Source organism: Terrapene carolina, unplaced genomic scaffold (genome assembly GCF_002925995.2).
Source record: "Terrapene carolina triunguis isolate 2854851 unplaced genomic scaffold, T_m_triunguis-2.0 Scaffold84, whole genome shotgun sequence".
Classification (NCBI taxonomy): Eukaryota; Metazoa; Chordata; order Testudines; family Emydidae; genus Terrapene; species Terrapene triunguis.
Genome location: NW_020664435.1, coordinates 35,581,305 through 35,600,983, shown reverse-complemented (window position 1 = coordinate 35,600,983; position 19,679 = coordinate 35,581,305). Strand labels below are relative to the sequence as shown.

Sequence of the window (19,679 nt, the reverse complement as noted above, 5' to 3'; positions counted from 1 at the left end):
AAAATTTATTATGAAACAAAAGGCAAAAAACTATTATGTCCATAGGTTAGTCCTATTCAGTGTCTACTCGGCGCTTCTTGGCTTGTCTCTTGTATTCATTAAATGGAGCATCTCTTGTCACTGTCCAGCAATAGTCGGCAAGCATTGATGGGCTCCATTTGCCCTGATAGCGTTTCTCCATTGTTGCAATGTCCTGGTGAAATCGCTCGCCATGCTCGTCGCTCACTGCTCCGCAGTTCGGTGGAAAAAAATCTAGATGAGAGTGCAAAAAATGTATCTTTAGTGACATGTTGCAACCAAGGCTTTTGTATGCCTTGAGGAGGTTTTCCACCAACAACCTGTAGTTGTCTGCCTTGTTGTTTCCGAGAAAATTTATTGCCACTAACTGGAAGGCTTTCCATGCCGTCTTTTCCTTGCCACGCAGTGCATGGTCAAATGCATCATCTAGAAGAAGTTCACGAATCTGAGGACCAACAAAGACACCTTCCTTTATCTTAGCTTCACTTAACCTTGGCAATTTTCCACGGAGGTACTTGAAAGCTGCTTGTGTTTTGTCAATGGCCTTGACAAAGTTCTTCATCAGACCCAGCTTGATGTGTAAGGGTGGTAACAAAATCTTCCTTGATTCAACAAGTGGTGGATGCTGAACACTTTTCCTTCCAGGCTCCAATGACTGTCGGAGTGGCCAATCTTTCTTGATGTAGTGGGAATCTCTTGCACGACTATCCCATTTGCAGAGAAAACAGCAGTACTTTGTGTATCCAGTCTGCAGACCAAGCAAGAGAGCAAACAACCTTCAAATCGCCACAAAGCTGCCACTGATGTTGGTCATAGTTTATGCACCTCAAAAGTTGTTTCATGTTGTCATGGGTTTCCTTCATATGGACTGCATGACCAACTGGAATTGATGGCAAAACATTGCCATTATGCAGTAAAACAGCTTTAAGACTCGTCTTCGATGAATCAATGAACAGTCTCCACTCATCTGGATCGTGAACGATATTGAGGGCTGCCATCACACCATGGATGTTTCTGCAGGCTACAAGATCACCTTCCATGAAGAAGAATGGGACAAGATCCTTTTGATGGTCACGGAACATGGAAACCCTAACATCACCTGCCAGGAGATTCCACTGCTGTAGTCTGGAGCCCAACAGCTCTGCCTTACTCTTGGGTAGTTCCAAATCCCTGACAAGGTCATTCAGTTCACCTTGTGTTATGAGGTGTGGTTCAGAGGAGGAGGATGGGAGAAAATGTGGGTCCTGTGACATTGATGGTTCAGGACCGGAAGTTTCATCCTCTTTCTCTACCTCGTCTGACTCAAGTGAGAATGATTCTGGTGCATCAGGAACCGGCAGTCCTTCTCCGTGGGGTACTGGGCGTATAGCTGATGGAATGTTTGGATAATGCACAGTCCACTTTTTCTTTTTTGACACACCTTTCCCAACTGGAGGCACCATGCAGAAGTAACAATTGCTAGTATGATCTGTTGGCTCTCTCCAAATCATTGGCACTGCAAAAGGCATAGATTTCCTTTTCCTGTTCAACCACTGGCGAAGATTTGTTGCACAAGTGTTGCAGCATATGTGTGGGGCCCACCTCTTGTCCTGATCTCCAATTTTGCAGCCAAAATAAAGGTGATAGGCTTTCTTAACCATTGTGGTTATACTGCACTTTTGTGATGCAAAAGTCACTTCCCCACAAACATAGCAGAAGTTATCTGCACTGTTCACACAAGTACGAGGCATCTCTGCTCACTTTGGCTAAACAGAAATGTGTCCCTTTGCAAAATCAAACACTGACAAATAAGAGAGCATGACACTGTATGATTTCTAGAGCTGATATAGGGCAATTTGTTCAGCAGAGTGATGTAAGCTTCGTTATGATTGCATCATCCATGACTTCTAGGAATAACATGATGCAATTCATATCATGTATGACGCAATACCAGCTTCAGATTGCATCATTCATTGTTTTGCCTAAAAAGCAAGTACTGTCCAAACCCAGTCATAGATTTATTCATAGATCCAGTCAAAGATGTATTTTAGTCATTTCTGGTTTAAATTGAGATCCCTTCCCTTTATAACTCACTTATCCTCCGCCATTCCTAAGTCAAGGGTCGTATATACTGACCCAATAGCATATCTTGAAAACTAGAGCCAATCAACAATTTTAAGCATCATTTTCGTTCTCAGTGACCCAGAATTAGTAAAGTTTGACTACATTTATTTCAGAAGCATTTTGGCTGTAGAGGAGTGTAATCTGTGATCATATATTGATGTCTTCTTCCAAAGATAAGTTTTAAAGTTCATTACAGTGTATTTCTTTTAATTTGTCATCATTAAGGGGTCCTACATGTACTGATGAGAGAATCTTGGAAATAAATAACACCCATGTGTTTCCTCACTGAGAGAGAGATTTACTATCTGCTTAAATATTTCCTTATTGCAGAGAAAAAAATTAATTTAAGTAAAAGAATTTCACTTCTGATTAACGACTTTTTCAACAGTTAATTATACTATTCTTCCACTGTGTGGGATGTTAAGAAGTAAACTGTCCTGACCCTCATACATTAAATCAGACAAATGGTAGAAATATAGTACTATACAGGAATAGCTTATGGAAGGAGTTGTGTGTGTATTTATGTCTGTGTTTACCTTTTATACTAAAAAAAAAATTCTGATAATTGCAAATACATCTTTTAGGAATTTGTTTAAAATAAATGCAGGTTTTGTGCTTCAGAGTTTAAATGCATACCAGCCTATAAATTCCTTTAATCTGAAGCCTTTAAGGAATTGTTTTGGATGTATTTACGTGAATTCCTTTTGAGGTCAGATCACAAACTTCATCATATATTTCACTGCAGTTTGACTTGATAAAACTGTGCTAAATTAGAGAATTTATCTCTCCTTCCTGAAAAATTAGAATCTCTTATGTTTCTCTGGAGGCTTCAGGAAAGACAAAGGAAGACGCTAAATGCCTTCTATATCATCTAAAGACAAAACTACCAACAATAAAAATAGACTTTGTCTCTGAGATTTCTGTCTCTTAAATTTTCTGTTTGCGAATATTCACTCAAAGTTTAAAGACAAATCAGTTGGAGTTTTTACTAAGTTGGAGACTTTTTGTTATAATAATTAATCCTCCAGAAACAACCACCAAAGATGAGGATAGTAGAATGCAGTTCTTTTTGGATGCTGGTAAAACCATTAAATTCCTAGAGCCAGATTCTGATCTCTATTAACGTCTAACAAAAACAAGTACAGCAATGAAATTGGCTCCAGTAAAGAATGAGGATTGGAAAAAGAAATTATCTAGTGCAATGCATATTGCTGGACACCATCCTGCTGTGCTATTACAAATCAAGATGCTAGTTGAAGAAAGTGGTATCTAGTCTCATGGTAGTGCTATTAAATTTAAAAAAAAAAACAAGTCAGTATAAAGTTCAAGTTCCCTGAGAAGGCAACATACCTGTTAGAGTAACTGAATGGTATATCATTACAGTTCACTGTCTTTATTTTTCCAGTTTGCTATTCCACAGGACACCCCAGAACTCACTGCTTTTTTGCATAACTCCACTATTCCTCACTATGTCGGACGGAGGGATGTCACCATGGTAGAACCACAAAGGAAGAGCTACGCAAAAATACTGGTGAGCTTATTGAAATATATAGTGCTGGGACTATATGCGCAAGCTATACAATGTGACTGTTGGTTTTGTCGTATTCTCTTTACAGACTTTTAATTTCCTACTGTTCTAAGTGACAAGTAAATGATGGAGCAACTGATTTTTAAATCTCTTGTCTTAACTATGTATTGTATACCGCACCATTTATTTTCCTGATGCTTTACAGACAAATTATGACAGATCCTTTACGCAAGGATTTTACAGTCTAAGGACCCAGTACTGCAGTTGGGTCCACGCATGCAGACCTCTCTACCGATGCGTTGCCTCAAGTGGCCTCTGTGCAGGCTCAAGGATTGCACACACACGCCTCCATCCTCTCACTCAGGTCTTTCACTAGATCATGGCCTAAAATAATGAAACATAGTAACACTTTTAAAATCTATGCATATATTTTGTTAATGGGGCTTTAACATTTTCATAAAATTCTTAAACTCAACTACTGAAATACACCAAAAATAACAGCTCTGTCCCCTAACTACTGTAAAGTGCAAATATTCATTCAATAAATACTCAAGACATTCTCTGGCTTCAAGAAATTTCAAGTATTTTGTTCTTTAAAGTATCACAAGCCATCAAAATAGTTCCGTTATAACTTACCAGTTTTTTAGTTTTCATGGGTAAATATCTAACCGATCAAAAATGCAGGGTCTGTAAAATGTTGGCAACAGCAAAGACCTCTCAGCCAGTGTGGCAAAATAGCTCTGAGTACCAGTCTCAAAGCCTTCTGGGACATGAACATCTGGATGATAACATGCTGTCAGTCTGGCTTTTGTTGTTCATACATTGAGTACTCCATGTTTTAGAGCATTTAAGCATCACAATTACCAGTTCCTTTTGCCTGGAGGCTATATTTCTAAATCGGTGACCCTGAGGCCAAAAGCTAGAATTCTTGTGGCCATCATTTCCATTTATTTTTATTAACTCCAGCCTGAGTTTCTTTCCTGCTGTCCAGTCTCCTGTTAAACGGTTCACTGTCAGCATATGTTTGAGCTCCTCGCTATCACCAGAATTTGTCACAAATAGTCAGGAAAAAAAGAACTCCATAGGCCTAAGCTCTGCTTGTAAAGTAACAAAAAAAAGTCTTTACATTATGTATGAAAATGGAATTTGACTATTTTTTAAATGGGGGGAGCCCAAATCTGAAATTAATTAATGACTTATTTTAATTAAAAATAGAATCACAGAAGTACTGATTTCATATACCTATGGTTGTTGTTTCCTGCATAATTCTTCCATCACCAGAAAGACCTATGTCACACTTTGGAAATAATTCTGATTCTAGCAAGACTGCAAAAAAACCTAGCCTTTGGAAGACATACCATTCAGTACCACAAAACTTTTAATCCACTTCTCAGTAATGCCTTAATTATCAGTTATATTCCTCTGTAACTAGTCTCATAGACTTTAAGGTCAGAAGGGACCATCATGATCTTCTAGTCTGACCTCCTGCACAACGCAGGCCACAGAATCTCACCCGCCCTCTCCTGTAACAAATCCCTGACCTATGTCTGAGCTATTGAAGTCCTCAACTTGTGGTTTAAAGACTTCAAGGTGCAGAGAATCCTCCAGCAAGTGACCCGTGTGCCATGCTGCAGGGGAAGGCGAAAAACCCCCAGGGCCTCTGCCAATCTGCCCTGGAGGAAAATTCCTTCCCGACCCCAAATATGGTGATCAGCTAAACCCTGAGCATGTGAGCAAGACTCACCAGCCAGACACCCAGGAAAGATTTCTCTGTAGTAACTCAGATCCCACCCTCTCTAGTGTCCCATCACAGACCACTGGGCATATTTACCGCTAATAGTCAAAGATCAATTAATTGCCATCATACCATCCCTTCCATAAACTTATCAAGCTTAGTCTTGAAGCCAGATATGTCTTTTGCCTCCACTGCTCCCCTTGGAAGGCTATTCCAGAACTTCACTCCTCGGATAGTTAGAAACCTTTGTCTAATTTCAAGTTTAAACTTCCTGATGGCCAGTTTATATCCATTTGTTCTTGTGTCCACATTGGTACTGAGCTTAAATAATTCCTCTCCCTCCCTGGTATTTATCCTTCTGATATATTTATAGAGTTTAGTTCTTTTAGTTAGGCTAAACAAGCCAAGCTCTTTGAGTCTCCTTTCATAAGACAGGTTTTCCATTCCTCGGATCATCCCCGTAGCCCTTCTCTGTATCTGTTCCAGTTTGAATTCATTCTTCTTAAACATGGGAGACCAGAACTGCACACAATATTCCAGATGAGGTCTCACCAGTGCCTTGTATAACGGTACTAACACCTCCTTATCTCTACTGGAAATACCTCGCCTGATGCAGCCCAAGACCGCATTCGCTTTTTTCACAGCCATATCACATTGGCGGCTCATAGTCATCCTGTGATCAACCAATACTCCTAGGTCCTTCTCCTCCTCTGTTACTTCCAAGTGATGCATCCCCAGTTTATAACAAAAATTCTTGTTATTAATCCCTAAATACATGACCTTGCACTTTTCACTATTAAATTTCATCCTATTACTATTGCTCTAGTTCTAACAGGCCTGTAGTTACCTGGGTCACTTTTTTTCCCTTTCTTAAAAATAGGAACTATGTTAGCAATTCTCCAGTCATACGGTACAACCCCTGAGTTTACAGATTTATTAAAAATTCTTGCTAATGGACTTGCAATTTCATGTGCCAGTTCCTTTAATATTCTTGGATGAAGATTATCTGGGCCCCCCAATTTTAGTCCCATTAAGCTGTTCGAGTTTGTTTTCTACCTCAGATGTGGTAATATCTACCTCCATATCCTCATTCCCATTTGTCATCCTACCATTATCCCTAAGCTCCTCATTAGCCTCATTAAAGACTGAGACAAAGTATTTGTTTAGATATTGGGCCATGCCTAAATTATCCTTAACCTCCACTCCATTCTCAGTGTTTAGCAGTCCCACTTCTTCTTTCTTTGTTTTCTTCTTATTTATATGGCTATAGAACCTTTTACTATTGGTTTTAATTCCCTTTGCAAGATCCAACTCTACATGGCTTTTGGCCTTTCTCACTTTATCCCTACATGTTCTGACCTCAATAAGGTAGCTTTCCTTGCTGATCCCTCCCATCTTCCTCTCCTTGTAGGCTTTCTGCTTTTTCTAAATGGCCTCACTGAGATGCTTGCTCATCCAGCTTGGTCTACAACTCCTGTCTATGAGTTTTTTTCCCTGTTTTTGGGATGCAGGCTCTGATAGTTTCTGCAACCTTGACTTGAAGTAAATCCAGGCCTCCTCCACCTTTAGATCCTCAAGTTCTTCAGTCCAATCCACTTCCCTAACTAATTTCCTTAATTTTTTAAAGTTAGCCCTTTTGAAATCAAAAACCCTAGTCACAGATCTATTTTTCTTTATCCTTCCATTTAGTTTGAACTGAATTAGCTCATGATCACTCGAACCAAGGTTGTCCCCTACAACCATTTCTTCTATGAGGTCCTCAGTACTCACCAAAACCAAATCTAAAATGGCATAGTCTCTTATGTTGCCAGCATAGAAATAACATAAGCAAACTGTGAATGGTTAACAAAATTTATAAGTATGTACAGTATTTGCATCTTATTATGTACTTTAAAATAATAAGAACCAGAGGTTTTTCAGCAGCTTAATCCAGACAGACAATATTAGATTGATTTCACAGAAACATAGGACTTCCCAGTCTGGATCAGACTAGCAGTCCAACTAGTCCAGGATTCTGTCTCTCACAATGGCATTAGCCAGATGCTTAGGAAGATGGCATATGCGGCAGGCATATGTAAAGTATGGAGATGTTTGGTAGTCTCTCGCTAGTCATGTGGTGTGTTTTTAGGCTAGAAAAGCAAGCCAATGTATTGTTTTGTTAGTTGATGCTGCTTTTTGCCATTAGCCCATTTGACTGAGTACTATGTTTAGGACCGGTTAAACACTTTCCATGAATATTGTTTTTGCTGACAAATGGGATTTTTAATTAAATTTAAAATATTCATGGAAAGTATCTGTTTTCCACGGAAAATTTTGACTGTTCATCTGAATATCAAACACTTTTTGGATGAAGACTGAAAATTTTTAATTTTCAGCCCAAAAATGTGTTTGGTTTTCAGTTTTTGATGAAAAGTCAATTTTTTACGGGGGGAGAAGCATTTTCCAACTAGCTCAGGGGTCAGCAACGTTTGGCACGCAGCTCGCCAGGGTAAGCCGTCCCGGGCCAATGGGGGCGGCGGGAAGCCGCAGCCAGCACATCCCTCGCCCGCGCCGCTTCCCGCCGCCCCCATTGGCCCGGGACGGCGAACCGCGGCCAGTGGGGGCCGCGATCGGCCGAACCTGCCGCGTCAGCAGGTAAATAAACTGGCCCGGCCCACCAGGGTGCTTACCCTGGCGAGCCGCGTGCCAAACGTTGCCGACCCCTGAACTAGCTCTAATCCTGTCCTGTCTGTTCTGTTTGCTAAACATTTGGTTTCTTTCCTTTTTACCTCTCATGGTTTCAGTGTACTGAAGACTATAAAGGGCTAAATACATTACTAAGAAAAATAGGAATGTGTGCTCAGGTCTTCAACTTTCAGCCAAAATCAGGCTTTTTGCATAGTAATGATTTATTTTTGTTAATATGTGTTTTTGTCCTCTGTAATTAGAAATGAAAAAGAAAACAGATGAAAGGTTAAATAAAGCTGTTTAGAGAATAGGAAGAATTAAATATGTATATCCTCTACAAAAGGTACTGTAAACAAGCCTTATAGCATAAGTCTCTTCTGAGGATGTGGAAAGTAAAGAGGAAGCACATAACCTCTACTTAAGATGTAATGAGATAGAGAGTTATGGAGAATATTGTTATACTGCTTATACTGGTGTAGCACTATAGCTAGGCATGACTCTTTCTGGAATATGTTCAGACATAATAAAATATATTAGCACCCTATTCATGAATGTAGTTACCCAGTTTTATCAGAGCATGGTCTCTGAAAGAGGATGTTCTTATAGAAAGTACATTATAGCACTAGTGAAGTGCTGTGTCTTTGCTTCAAGACAATCAAAACCACTTGGCATCACCATTGTGAGTAAAGTATGTAGCAGCGAGGGGCAAATTGGATTATAAAGAAAATGGACTAGTCAAAATATCAGCCTTTCCCCTGAACTGAGTCCAGACCTTTTAGGATACATCTGCACAGCGTTTTGGACCCATCCTCCTCCCTAGGCTTCAGAGCCTGAGCTCTGGCCTAAGCCACAACTTCACAGTGCTGTCTATACAGCTATTTTTAGAGTGCTAGTGCAAGCCCTGCTAGCCCAAGTCTGTCAACCCAGGCTGGAAAGCTTGCTCCAAAATGCTGTGTAGACTTATCCTTAGGTTTAGATCTATTTGGATAAATACGCCAAACACTCTCTCCGACCTCCAACAGACCCTTGGCTTTTAGTTCCCTCTCCCTGTGAGCTGCCTTCCATTCCATTTGCCCAATACATCTCTATCTTTTTCTGTGATTTCCCCAATAGATCCCCTTCTCCAACTCTTCGTCCTTGTCTGTGAGTTCCAACCAGCTCCTTACCTTGGCTGGTAACATTTCCATTCCAGACTGCAGCAGGTCTATAGTCTTGACTAGGGCCAGTTGGCTGTTGTATTCAGTTGTGTGTTTTCTGGTCTTTCCCCATCCAGGATCACTGCTCACCAGGAAAGCTTCATAGAACATCAGGTTCAAATAGAGCAGCTAATGAAGCGCAGCAAACATGCTGGCTTTACAATATAAATTTCATCAGGAAAATTAGGAATGTCAGAGAAGGAGGGGAAGTTTTGAGAGTGTAAATATGGAGTTTGGGAGTCAGAGAAGAGACAAGGAACTGGCTGGAGGGATGGAAAGGGGAAAGAGGAATAAACAAGATTTTGTTAAACAGTTGGACTTTTTAAGAATTCTTCAACCCAGACGGGTGAATGCTATTAGCTTTGTCATCACTAACATATGTAAAGGATTGTATTCATAGGTAACTTAGAAGAAGCCCCATTGTGGTTATTCATTTCTCACAAAGGCACTTCAGATATTTTCTGTTGTACATTTGTATTAGATTAAATTCTTGAAGATGCATGATATTTAATACATTAAGAAACAGTTTATTGTTTTTTTTCAATTTAGAGCAGTTGAGTGTAATTAAATCTGTGTATAACTAAATGTGTGTATTCTCACATTAGCCTTGTTACAAAAGCATTGTTATAATTTCATTTTACTTTTATACAGAACTGTACAAACGTGAAGTGTTTAATAATCTCGTGTACAGTGGGACAGCTAGGAAGAGGAAAGAGCGCAACACTAAAAATCAGATCTCGGTTATGGGCCCAAACTTTCCTACAGGTAATGTAAATTTGTGAAACTATTTTTACATAGAAAAAAGCCAATTTTATTTGTCTGTTTATTTAAAGATATATATATATTATGATCTTAACTTGTGAATCTTATTGTCATCACTTTGTTTTGGGGTAAATCTCTCTGCTTCATGCTCATGTCACACTCATACTGCTAATTTCTCCCTCCTCTGAATATTGAGTCCATTTCAATTTTACTTTGCCAGTTTTTACTGCATATTCTATGTTGATCTTGATCCCCATCTTACCTTGACTTTCCATAGTATATCTGCTCATAGGTTTCTGTTGATCCTCCCAGATGAATAATTTATCAGCTTGTTGACATACCTGTGGCTTTATTTTATAACTGGTATTAATTCTCTGTGATGGTATGTTTCTCCATTTTCTTGGTGCTCATATGTCTCAGAGCCATATAGCTGATGATGAATGCTCTGTATGCAGTTTAAAAATTAAAAGTTATCCATTCTCCTGTCAGTATTGTCATGGTTTAGGTGTTAGACCCACATGTTACATTTACATGTAGAGCTGAATTGTAGCGTTTAGCCATAACTGTGAGTATAGGGGACAGTGCAGAACTCTCAGAGAGATTGATCCTTAGGATGCAAATCCCCTCTGTCAACACGTCACCCTACCTCAGAGGGAGTGTGCACACGCTGCATTGGTTTTTGACATGGTGCAATGTATTCTCTTCTCTGCAACAGGCCAGGCGAATGAACTAGTGCACAGAGTCAGAAGTTGAGAGAAGCCATGGCCCTGCCTTCTCCCTGCTTCTCCCATCCCCTTTGGGGTGACTGATACTCAGAGGGAGCTGTCCCCCAAAGGAGCATCCCTACCCTGTGCATGCGATGTGGACCTGAGGGGAAAGCTAGAGCCAGGCACAATCCACGCTAATTGATGCTATGCCTCAACTGTGGAAGCAGAACAGAGTCTTCTCCACAAAGGCAGAAATAACAAGTCTTATCCACAATTAACTTCTCCAGTAGTGTTATGGAACTGTGCTGGCATTTTCTAAGATGTCTTTTACAGGTTCTCCTCTTGAAGGTGTGTTTCTGTATTCTAGAATTATGCACAAACTATTCAACTTTGACCATTATAATCTAAAGCAGAAGAAAATATTGGCTTCTCTTTGAACATCCAACTAAACCCCTGAAAGTCCTATATGCAAATCTGAAATGCAATAGAAACCTGTGACTTTCCAAACATGTGTCCATACAGTACTAGTATCAGTTATTTGTTTTTCTTGGAGACTACATAAAAGGGTTGGTGCATGAGGGATCAACTGAAAAATCCCAAGTAACCTATCAGCACTGCAGACTTGGATAAATATCTGCCACAGTTGGGTGTACTGGGAAAATTTATAATTCATGTTTTGCTGCTGTTAAGGGACAACTCCAGACCCTATCATGAGGCCAGTTGATGCATTATCCCCTCCTTCTGCATGGACATTTAACCTGGATCCCTGCCCCCCTTCAACTTGGAATGCAGAAATAGAAAGATCATTCCTCAGCATCCCTCCTTTGTTCACAGTGGGTATGGAAACAGGAATGCCTAGTGGACCTAAGATCAGCAGAAAGAGAGGAGGAAAATATCCCAGTGAGGACAGGAGTTTGAAGAGCCTCAGAGTTAACCTCCCCTTTCTTCCATCACCAGAAGTGAATAAGAGAAGATCCTGTCAACATGTTGTTTCCTCTGGCCTCCATGGAGGAACTAGAGAGCAGATAGGAGGGTATTCAGCCAAATTTAAACCAGTCCAATACCTAATGGTCCTGGGTTCTAAATCAGTAATGAGCCAAATGCACATAACTCTGCACATCCTTACCCCTCGACATTTTACTGGTCAGCAGTGGGCACTTAAAGATCTAAACATAAGGAAATTTTGCCTGTCAACACCTAAGTTCAGGTTCTGTGTTTCTTCTGCCACAGTTAATGGCACCACTGACGCCTAAAACAGAGCCGTGAGCTGCATGTCTTACTTTCCTCTGGGATAGTGATGTCAGCCCAATTCAGTAACAAAGGACCTAGTTTGAAATGATTTTTTTTTATTTGTAAGTACACTTGCCTTCTTCTAACGATTTGGGATCCTAACCATTTTTTATCTCTGTTTTTCAGTTTCCATAATTCAAATAAGGTGCTTGTAAAAAGGTTCATATTTTGCAAACGCAAACAAATCAGTTCATAAGGAGGGACTAAGGGCCCTCATTTTGGATTTGTTTAGTGAATCATTTATTAGTGATAGGCAAATATTGAAAGCTTTGGTTCAGATAAAACCCCAAAAGTTTGGTTGCTTCTCTCAACTATCTTAACCTCCTGAATCTGGAAAACTGGGATGGAGATCTTGTGAGAACAGACTCCCTCACCAGATTGACAGTGCTTCCCGCTCATGTTGCCCAGAAAATACCATTAAAACCATTTTTCTTGATGTATATGGACATTTCTGTTTCCAGAACATGGAAGTGCAGAGCCAGAAGAAGATGGATATAATGCGAAAGTTACACAGTTTTTTTTTTACCTCAAAAAATATCCCGTTTGATTTTTGGGCACTAGATTGGTTTTACTCCTTATGTTCAACTCAATCAGTTCACCCATCCATAATATTTACTAGGAACCTACCTGTCTAGCTAATGTTCTTAACATGAGCCTATCACCACAGCACCTGAGCACTGCAGAGCCCAAGTATTCAACCACATAGAGTTTTTCCTCCCTCTTTATCCAGAAGCAATCTCGAAGTTAGTTACCTCACTACAAACAGCACATCTGGCATTCTGGACTCAACTGAAAACTAACAAAGAAACACACCTACCAAAACAAACATCCCACTGCACACACTTCTCCCCCAGGGAGAGAATTAGAGAAGAAACAACTTGTGATGGATGTTAGTCACGTTGCTTAATGCACTACTGGAAAGTACTCAGGTACTACAGTGATGAGCGTGATATAAGAACTTGAATAGAACAAAGTCTCTGGATTTGTTATTCTGCAGCTGAAATTCAACCATTTCCTCAAGGGCCAAATCTTGATTTCGTGAACACAGCAAAGGGCTTTGTCTGCAACAAGAGTCAATGGTTGGAAGTTAAAGCCTAAGACATAAGGCACACATTTTAAAATGAAAGTGATTAGCAATTGGAACAATCTACTAAGGGAATTGGTGGATTCTCCATCTCTTGAATTCTTCAGATCCAGACTGAATGTCTTTCTAGAGGATAAGCTTTAGTCAAACCCAAGTTATTGGGCTCATACAGAAGTAAGTGGATGAAATTATATGGCCTGTTTTATACAGGAAGTGAGACTTGATGATCTGATGATAACTTCTAGTCTTAAAATCTATGAAAGCCAAAATAAAGGTGCACATTTTACAAATTGCCCTGGAAAAGGGAAAGCCAACGTGTTGATAAAGTACCATAGAGTATTAAAGGTAAAGAAAATGTGCATTACCCCCTCCATAAGATGCAGTGTGAAACCACGCTGGGCCACCTATATAGGAATGCTGAATAGACTCCCAATGGAGATCCTTGCCCATCGGAGTTGAGCAATCTCTTATATCCATTAGGATGGAGCAGACTGTGCCTTCCCCCTACGTTGGCCCAGCTCCACAAACAGGTGCAAAGGAGCAGTTGGAGCCATGACCCTGCATCCTTTCTGCCTGCTTTTTGGAAGGGAAGCAGGAGTGAGACATCCCTGTGTTTTCCAGAGTGCAGCGATTGCTGTTGTATGCAAGAGCCACTTACAGGCCTTTTGCTCACTCCTCTGTCCATACATAGCCATGCTTCCAACCTAGATTTTGTATGGCCTGTGAGAGCTTTAGCTGTTTTACCTGTGTCCTTGTGAACCATTTCTGCTTCTTCTACCTCTCCCCCAAGATAACTTACAAGCCTTAGAAATGCTCACAAAGATTCTCTTAAAGGAGCAGGAGCCTCTTCTGATTAAAAACAAACATTGTCCTGAGAGAGTCGTTGCATCTAGTACTTCACCTCGTGTCTAAGAAGCTGCCAGAAAAATATACTCCCCCCCTTTTGCATCCACCCTTACCTACAGGGGAAATAAAAAGGAACTAGCATGAGAGAATGCAGGCTGCCACTCTCCCTCTCCCCTTAAAACCGTTCCCTTTTCCAGAGCCCCTTTTACAATTAACAGCGATACAGGCACAGCCATAAAAGACTACAGCCCATAATTAATTTCCTAAAAAGGGCATCATGTGCTCTGGAAAAGCCTGTAAATGTCCAATTCCCAAGACGATCCCACAAGTAAATAAAAATATACCCAAAACATTGCAGCTTGGAACATATTATCTAGGCTAAAATCTAAGAACTAGCCTCCAATGAATCTTTAGGATTAAACTATAGACCGAGGGAATCGGTATGGTCTCTGGAGCTATTTCTAAACAAGAAACAGCGTACCAGGGTAAAGCTGAACTCCACAGTCATTGTTCTATATTAGTAGGTACAGTATATTCTTTGTACAGATCATGACCTCCTCATTTATAATACAGCACAATGTATAACTTGTGTGTTAATGTTATTATTTCTGCTTTTTTGTACATGTAACTCTATAAATTTTATTGTACAATTAGTACAAAGGTGCAGAGGTAATATTAACACACAGCAGTCCTATGCTGAAGAGGAGATGATCTGCAGAAAGAATTGTTTGTACTTACTAATACAGAAAAGTTTATATTTATAGCACAATCAGCTATGTCACTGTATACATTATTTCCCCCTCAGTTATACTAGTACAACCCTGATGAGAATTTGATCCAATGTGATTCATGCTAGGCTTAACAATTCACATTTCCTTTCAAAGAATGTACAAATCTGATTGTATATTTTGTCATCCTTGGCATTCAGTCATATATAATCTCTCTTTTTTCCCATGTGGTTTAATTGACAATTGCTGACCTTTTTGCCTCATGGCAGTTGTCATCTGTCGCCTTAAAATCAAAACGTTTATCACAAATTGCAGTTTTAAGAAGTGCAATAATTAGACATGTTTGAGTAAACAAAGCAGCTCTGAGTGTCCTAACTAGCCAACAAAGATAGTGAAAGATGTTTTACAGAGGCCAAGAAGAAGCAGAGCTATTTCTGGCTTTATTTCAAAGCTTGGATGTAAATAAGAACCACCACATAAGCTAACTAATGGATTCAGACTTGCTGAGCCAGCAAATCATTAAATGCCTGATTAATGAAAAAAATAACCTTACATGGTCATGTTACACTGTGTTCCATTAGGGCTCTATCATTTCTTTAATTTATAGTAAAGATGTTTATCTAATAGTTTTCATTATTCAACCCATGGTGGCTGAAATGCCGGTCATGGCAAGTTGTGGTACTAAGCCAAACCTTTAGAGGGAATCCATGGAGATCTTGCCTAATGTTCTTTGACCTTTGTTTAATGGGTAAATTTTAATGTAGTGTGTGTGAACTGGGCAATGAAGCAGCTGCTCTGAAAATGTATCCCTAAGTGGTGAATTTGTACCATTTTTCTGATTTGTAACACCCTTCCAGACTGCAGGCTCTTCCGCCAGTTATTCACCAGCACGACAGGGAGCAGAGCACAGCTCTTTCTTTACTGTTGTTTAAATCTGTGTTAAAAGTGCCTGAAAATTTCCTCCCAAGCACTCACAGGGCCTGAAGAGTTCCATGTAGGAATGGAACTGGCTATGTAGTAGGTAGTGGAACAATGCCTAGAGAATATGCATGATTCCACAGAAGGGTTTTTGTTTTCCCTTCCTTGGCCCTTACATAAATCCACACATTTGGATTTGGCCATGCCTGTCTGCATGGACTGCAGTAACTAGAAAAGAAAAGAAAAAATCACATCTTGGTGTGAGCACCCACGTGTGTGCAGAATGGCTTTGTCACCTGGGAGAAGGATTCTGTCCCTGCTTGACCCCCTTCAACTCTGCTCAGAAAGCCTAGTTCTCTATGCAGAGGAGGGGATTTGGGCCTAAGAGAGGCCTGCATGTAATTATCCAACACATTATTCTGCAACCAAGCCAAGTTCCCTAAGAATAGACTGGCAGAGTCTGGCAGCCTGCACAGTAACTTTACGTGCAAGGAAAGCCATGAAAAATCAGATGGGAGAGATCTTATTGGTCATATAGGGAGTTTATGTAGCTGATTTTGATTCAAGAACTAACAGCCATAAGTTTATTGTGTTCCTCTAGCAGCACCAACATAATGACATAGAAGTCAGGGGTCAAGGGATTTTGCTTTCCTTTCTTTAGTTTTAAGGAATCTTTATTAATTTGAAAACAAAATAAGTAAAAGAGAAAAAATGAGTGGCTGAAAATATTGGGATGGGGAGTGATTCATGGAGGGGAATGGAGGTTTGATGAGGAAAATCCCACCAACTGGGTTGTGTTGGGGATGGAGTTTTGTTGGGGCATTGCTACTGGTTTTGATTTTATTGTATTATTTAAAATAATGTCAAAGGTGCCCAGAGCAGCAGATGGGAGTCTTATTATATGTTATAAATCTTAAGAAACAAATGCATAATATAAATCAATTATCCTTAAAACCTGTATTTTTAAAATTCTATGAAACCCTGGCAAAATTGCTATCTTTTATTTCAATTCAAAATATTCCCTTTAAATGAATGAAAAATGCACAAAACGTCCAATACCAGGGGTCAAATGGGTCAAGGTAAGTGGGTGTATTGATTTCTGCAGGAATATGCGTGCCTGTCATAAACAACATGTACTTCATGATAATCATAAATTCACTACTTTTAAAATGTAATATCACAGTAATTTGTTGCATAATTCTTATTACCTGCATTTATTTAGAGTCACTATTTCTTGGCAGTTGTTCTGTTCCTAGGTGGTGTGAGTAATGAAGAGAAAGTTAACGAATTCCCAAAACACATATTTAAATGGTAACAGTAAATTGCTCACTCTCTTCAAAGTATGCCAGACGCCAGTGGAAATGAAGGGGAACATGTTGGAATGAGGCAGGACGAGCATTGTTAAACCAGCACTGTCAGAAAACATGATTTCATTATACAGCAAGCTTCAATTCTGTGGGGAGAGCTCCATTTCAGCGCAAGGCCTACAATAACGAAAATACATAACCATCCAGTCCTCCACTGAGAGAGGTTTCAGTGTACTGTACCTGAAAGGAGAAGACATCTCAGAAATAATAAGCATTCCTCAAGGCTGCAGTGGCGGTCAGTGGCACTCTGGAACTCATTTGCGGGGTGGAGCACCACTACAGGTCAAAGGAGACCACTTACCAGACTCACCTTTCTTGTCCAATTGACTAAACTTGCTTCTTGCCTTCTCACTCTCCCCCAATATCACGACCTGCAGGCTTGATCTAATGTTTGTCCTGTACTTTACTCTGCACTCAGACTAAAGTGCACTCGGACTGTAGGGCACCCATTTCAAAGGCTTCCAAAGCCTCATGCTCTTTACAAATTACCCCTGTGTTTGTCTGGACAGTAAGTAGGGAAGTACTGCACTGCACACTTATTGGAAGCACTTTCTGTTGATTCCAGATACTCATATGTTTCGCAGTTGTTAAAGCAAAGGATCTAGTTTACCAAAGAGTGTGTGAGGAGGATGTAGCAGCAACAAACACTCCCAAGGGGGTGTGCCTGAGCAAGCCGAAGCATGGCCATGATCTGCTCTAGATCTCCCTTGCCCCCAGAGCACTGGCAAGCAGTTGCAGCACTGAGCTGGGGGAGTACATGCTGTTCTTGTTCCACAGCTGTTGGAACCTCCACTGGCAAGTGTGTGTGAAGGCATTCTGCCTGGTGTGTCTTTAGACACTGCCACTTATGCAGTGCATGGCTTCTTTCCCCATGCTCTTAGAGCCACAACTGAACCCTTTGCTTGTATTTCCAACCACAGGTCTCACTGCTTCCAGTAAACACTGAATATTTAAGCATGAGAGACTTGACATGATTCTGTGGTGGGGAAAAATTTGTTCCTCAAGAATTAGTTGTGAATTATAAATAGGACTGAATAAGAGGGAAACATAGACAGCTTCCAGTATCTACTAGGTGTTTGGACAACTAAAAGGCTTCAGTCTGCAGTTGTTCCTAACCAGCTATGTTTTATTAGTACCCTTTAGCACAAACAAATTGTCCTGTGGATATATAGACTACACATAGAGGCTTTTGCGTTCTTAGTTGCTATTAAGTGATAAAGATTAAGGTGCAAAGCATTTCCTGGAGCTTATTGACTGGCCGAGAGGATTTGATGGCCCAAGGAACAGCCTAGGTTTATTAATCCCCAGGAAGTGCCCTACACTGAGGTTGTGATTGCTAATATAAGCTGAAAATGAAATAAACCATACATAGTAGGTGAAAGGATTTATTTTTTATGGGTGATGCGTTTCTGTACAGGGCATTTGAAGAGAGTTAATGCCCTGTACTGTACACTAGCCAATCAGATTGTGTGAATTATCTCTCTACAGCCTGTTCATTTCATAATGTAACATATCCTGTCATCTTCACTGCAGAGTTCATTTATAAATCACATGCAGAATCCTACTCCAACGCGAACAGTTGAATTCATAAACCATTTTTTCAGGCAGCAGGAGTTATAAATTTCCTAACAAGAACAGGAGTTTTGCGGATACAGACTAACACGGCTGCTACTCTGAAACCTGTCAAAAATTTCCTAACATGTATCATAGTAAACCACAGTAAAATATATCAGCAGAAATGAGAAATGCCCAAGTATTTATGTGACTTTGTCTAAGAATTAGAATGTTGTCAACTTAGTTTTGAGGAATGGAACAGGCTTTAAAAGAAGAAAATAATCTGCGACCGAGATAAAGAACAAGATGCCTGCTCTGAAGACTCTGTCTTACACAATTTAAATGCCATGAAATCTATATAAAACATCATTCTTATTAGGCAACCTCCTGTCTTAAGTGACTGCCCCAAACTAGTTATCTCTATTAAGTGCCAATCTAGTCCTTCTTTACAGCATTAGAAGACCACCTATGCTGAGGAGCTGATTTGTCTGTCCCTTCGTGGTCACTTAAGACAGACATCTCTCTACTGCTCATTCCTAACATTGGCCTAAAGGAGCAATTAAATATGTTGTGATATTAAACATTCCACTGCTATCAATATGTTAAAACAGCTAAGTAATGGCACAGCCAAATGAATTCCATAAGGCAATAAGTATGTTGGTTTCATGTCACCAGTCATGTCACCAGTAAATATTCTGACATATTTGACAAGCAAACTGTGTTAAAAAGGGAGAGGGAGACATTTTCAGAAGTATGTGTGCTAACAAAGCTGCCCAACTTTGTGTGTGCTCCACGCTCAAGCAAAAGATCCAGGTTTCGTGCATGCAGAGGTATGTGTGCACAAAAATCCTTCCCACATAACGAGCAAGAAAATAGCTAACAGAAGATAATTGGAGTCTTCTGTTCCTTTTGCTCTGGGAAGCAGCTGAAAAGGGAGTAAACATCCTTGAACTGAAAAGGGTAAGAAAGTTAATGCCACAGGAAATCCCATAGAAAACCAACACCTTGCACATGAGAGAGAACAAAAACTAGCTAATTGAAAACTGAGTCTTGTGAAAGAAACAAAGCTCCAAAATGTGCCCTGGATGGACAGAAAGAAAAAGGACTTTCTATATCCTCTCCTGGGAAAGGACAGTGAGGGTTCAGAATAAAAATTAAACACAAGTACAATTAATG

At 40.0% G+C, this 19,679-nt stretch overlaps 1 protein-coding gene across 1 annotated transcript in view; it reads left to right on the top strand.

The window, feature by feature from the left end:
* The window catches only part of ITGA8 (integrin subunit alpha 8), a 170,758-nt gene that overhangs the window by 127,175 nt on the left and 23,904 nt on the right, over positions 1–19,679 (top strand). Inside the window, exons 26-27 of the mRNA XM_024208854.3 lie at positions 3,527–3,652; positions 9,899–10,012. Of these exons, the coding sequence (XP_024064622.1) occupies positions 3,527–3,652; positions 9,899–10,012 (240 nt within the window). The remainder of the gene's footprint in view (positions 1–3,526; positions 3,653–9,898; positions 10,013–19,679) is intronic.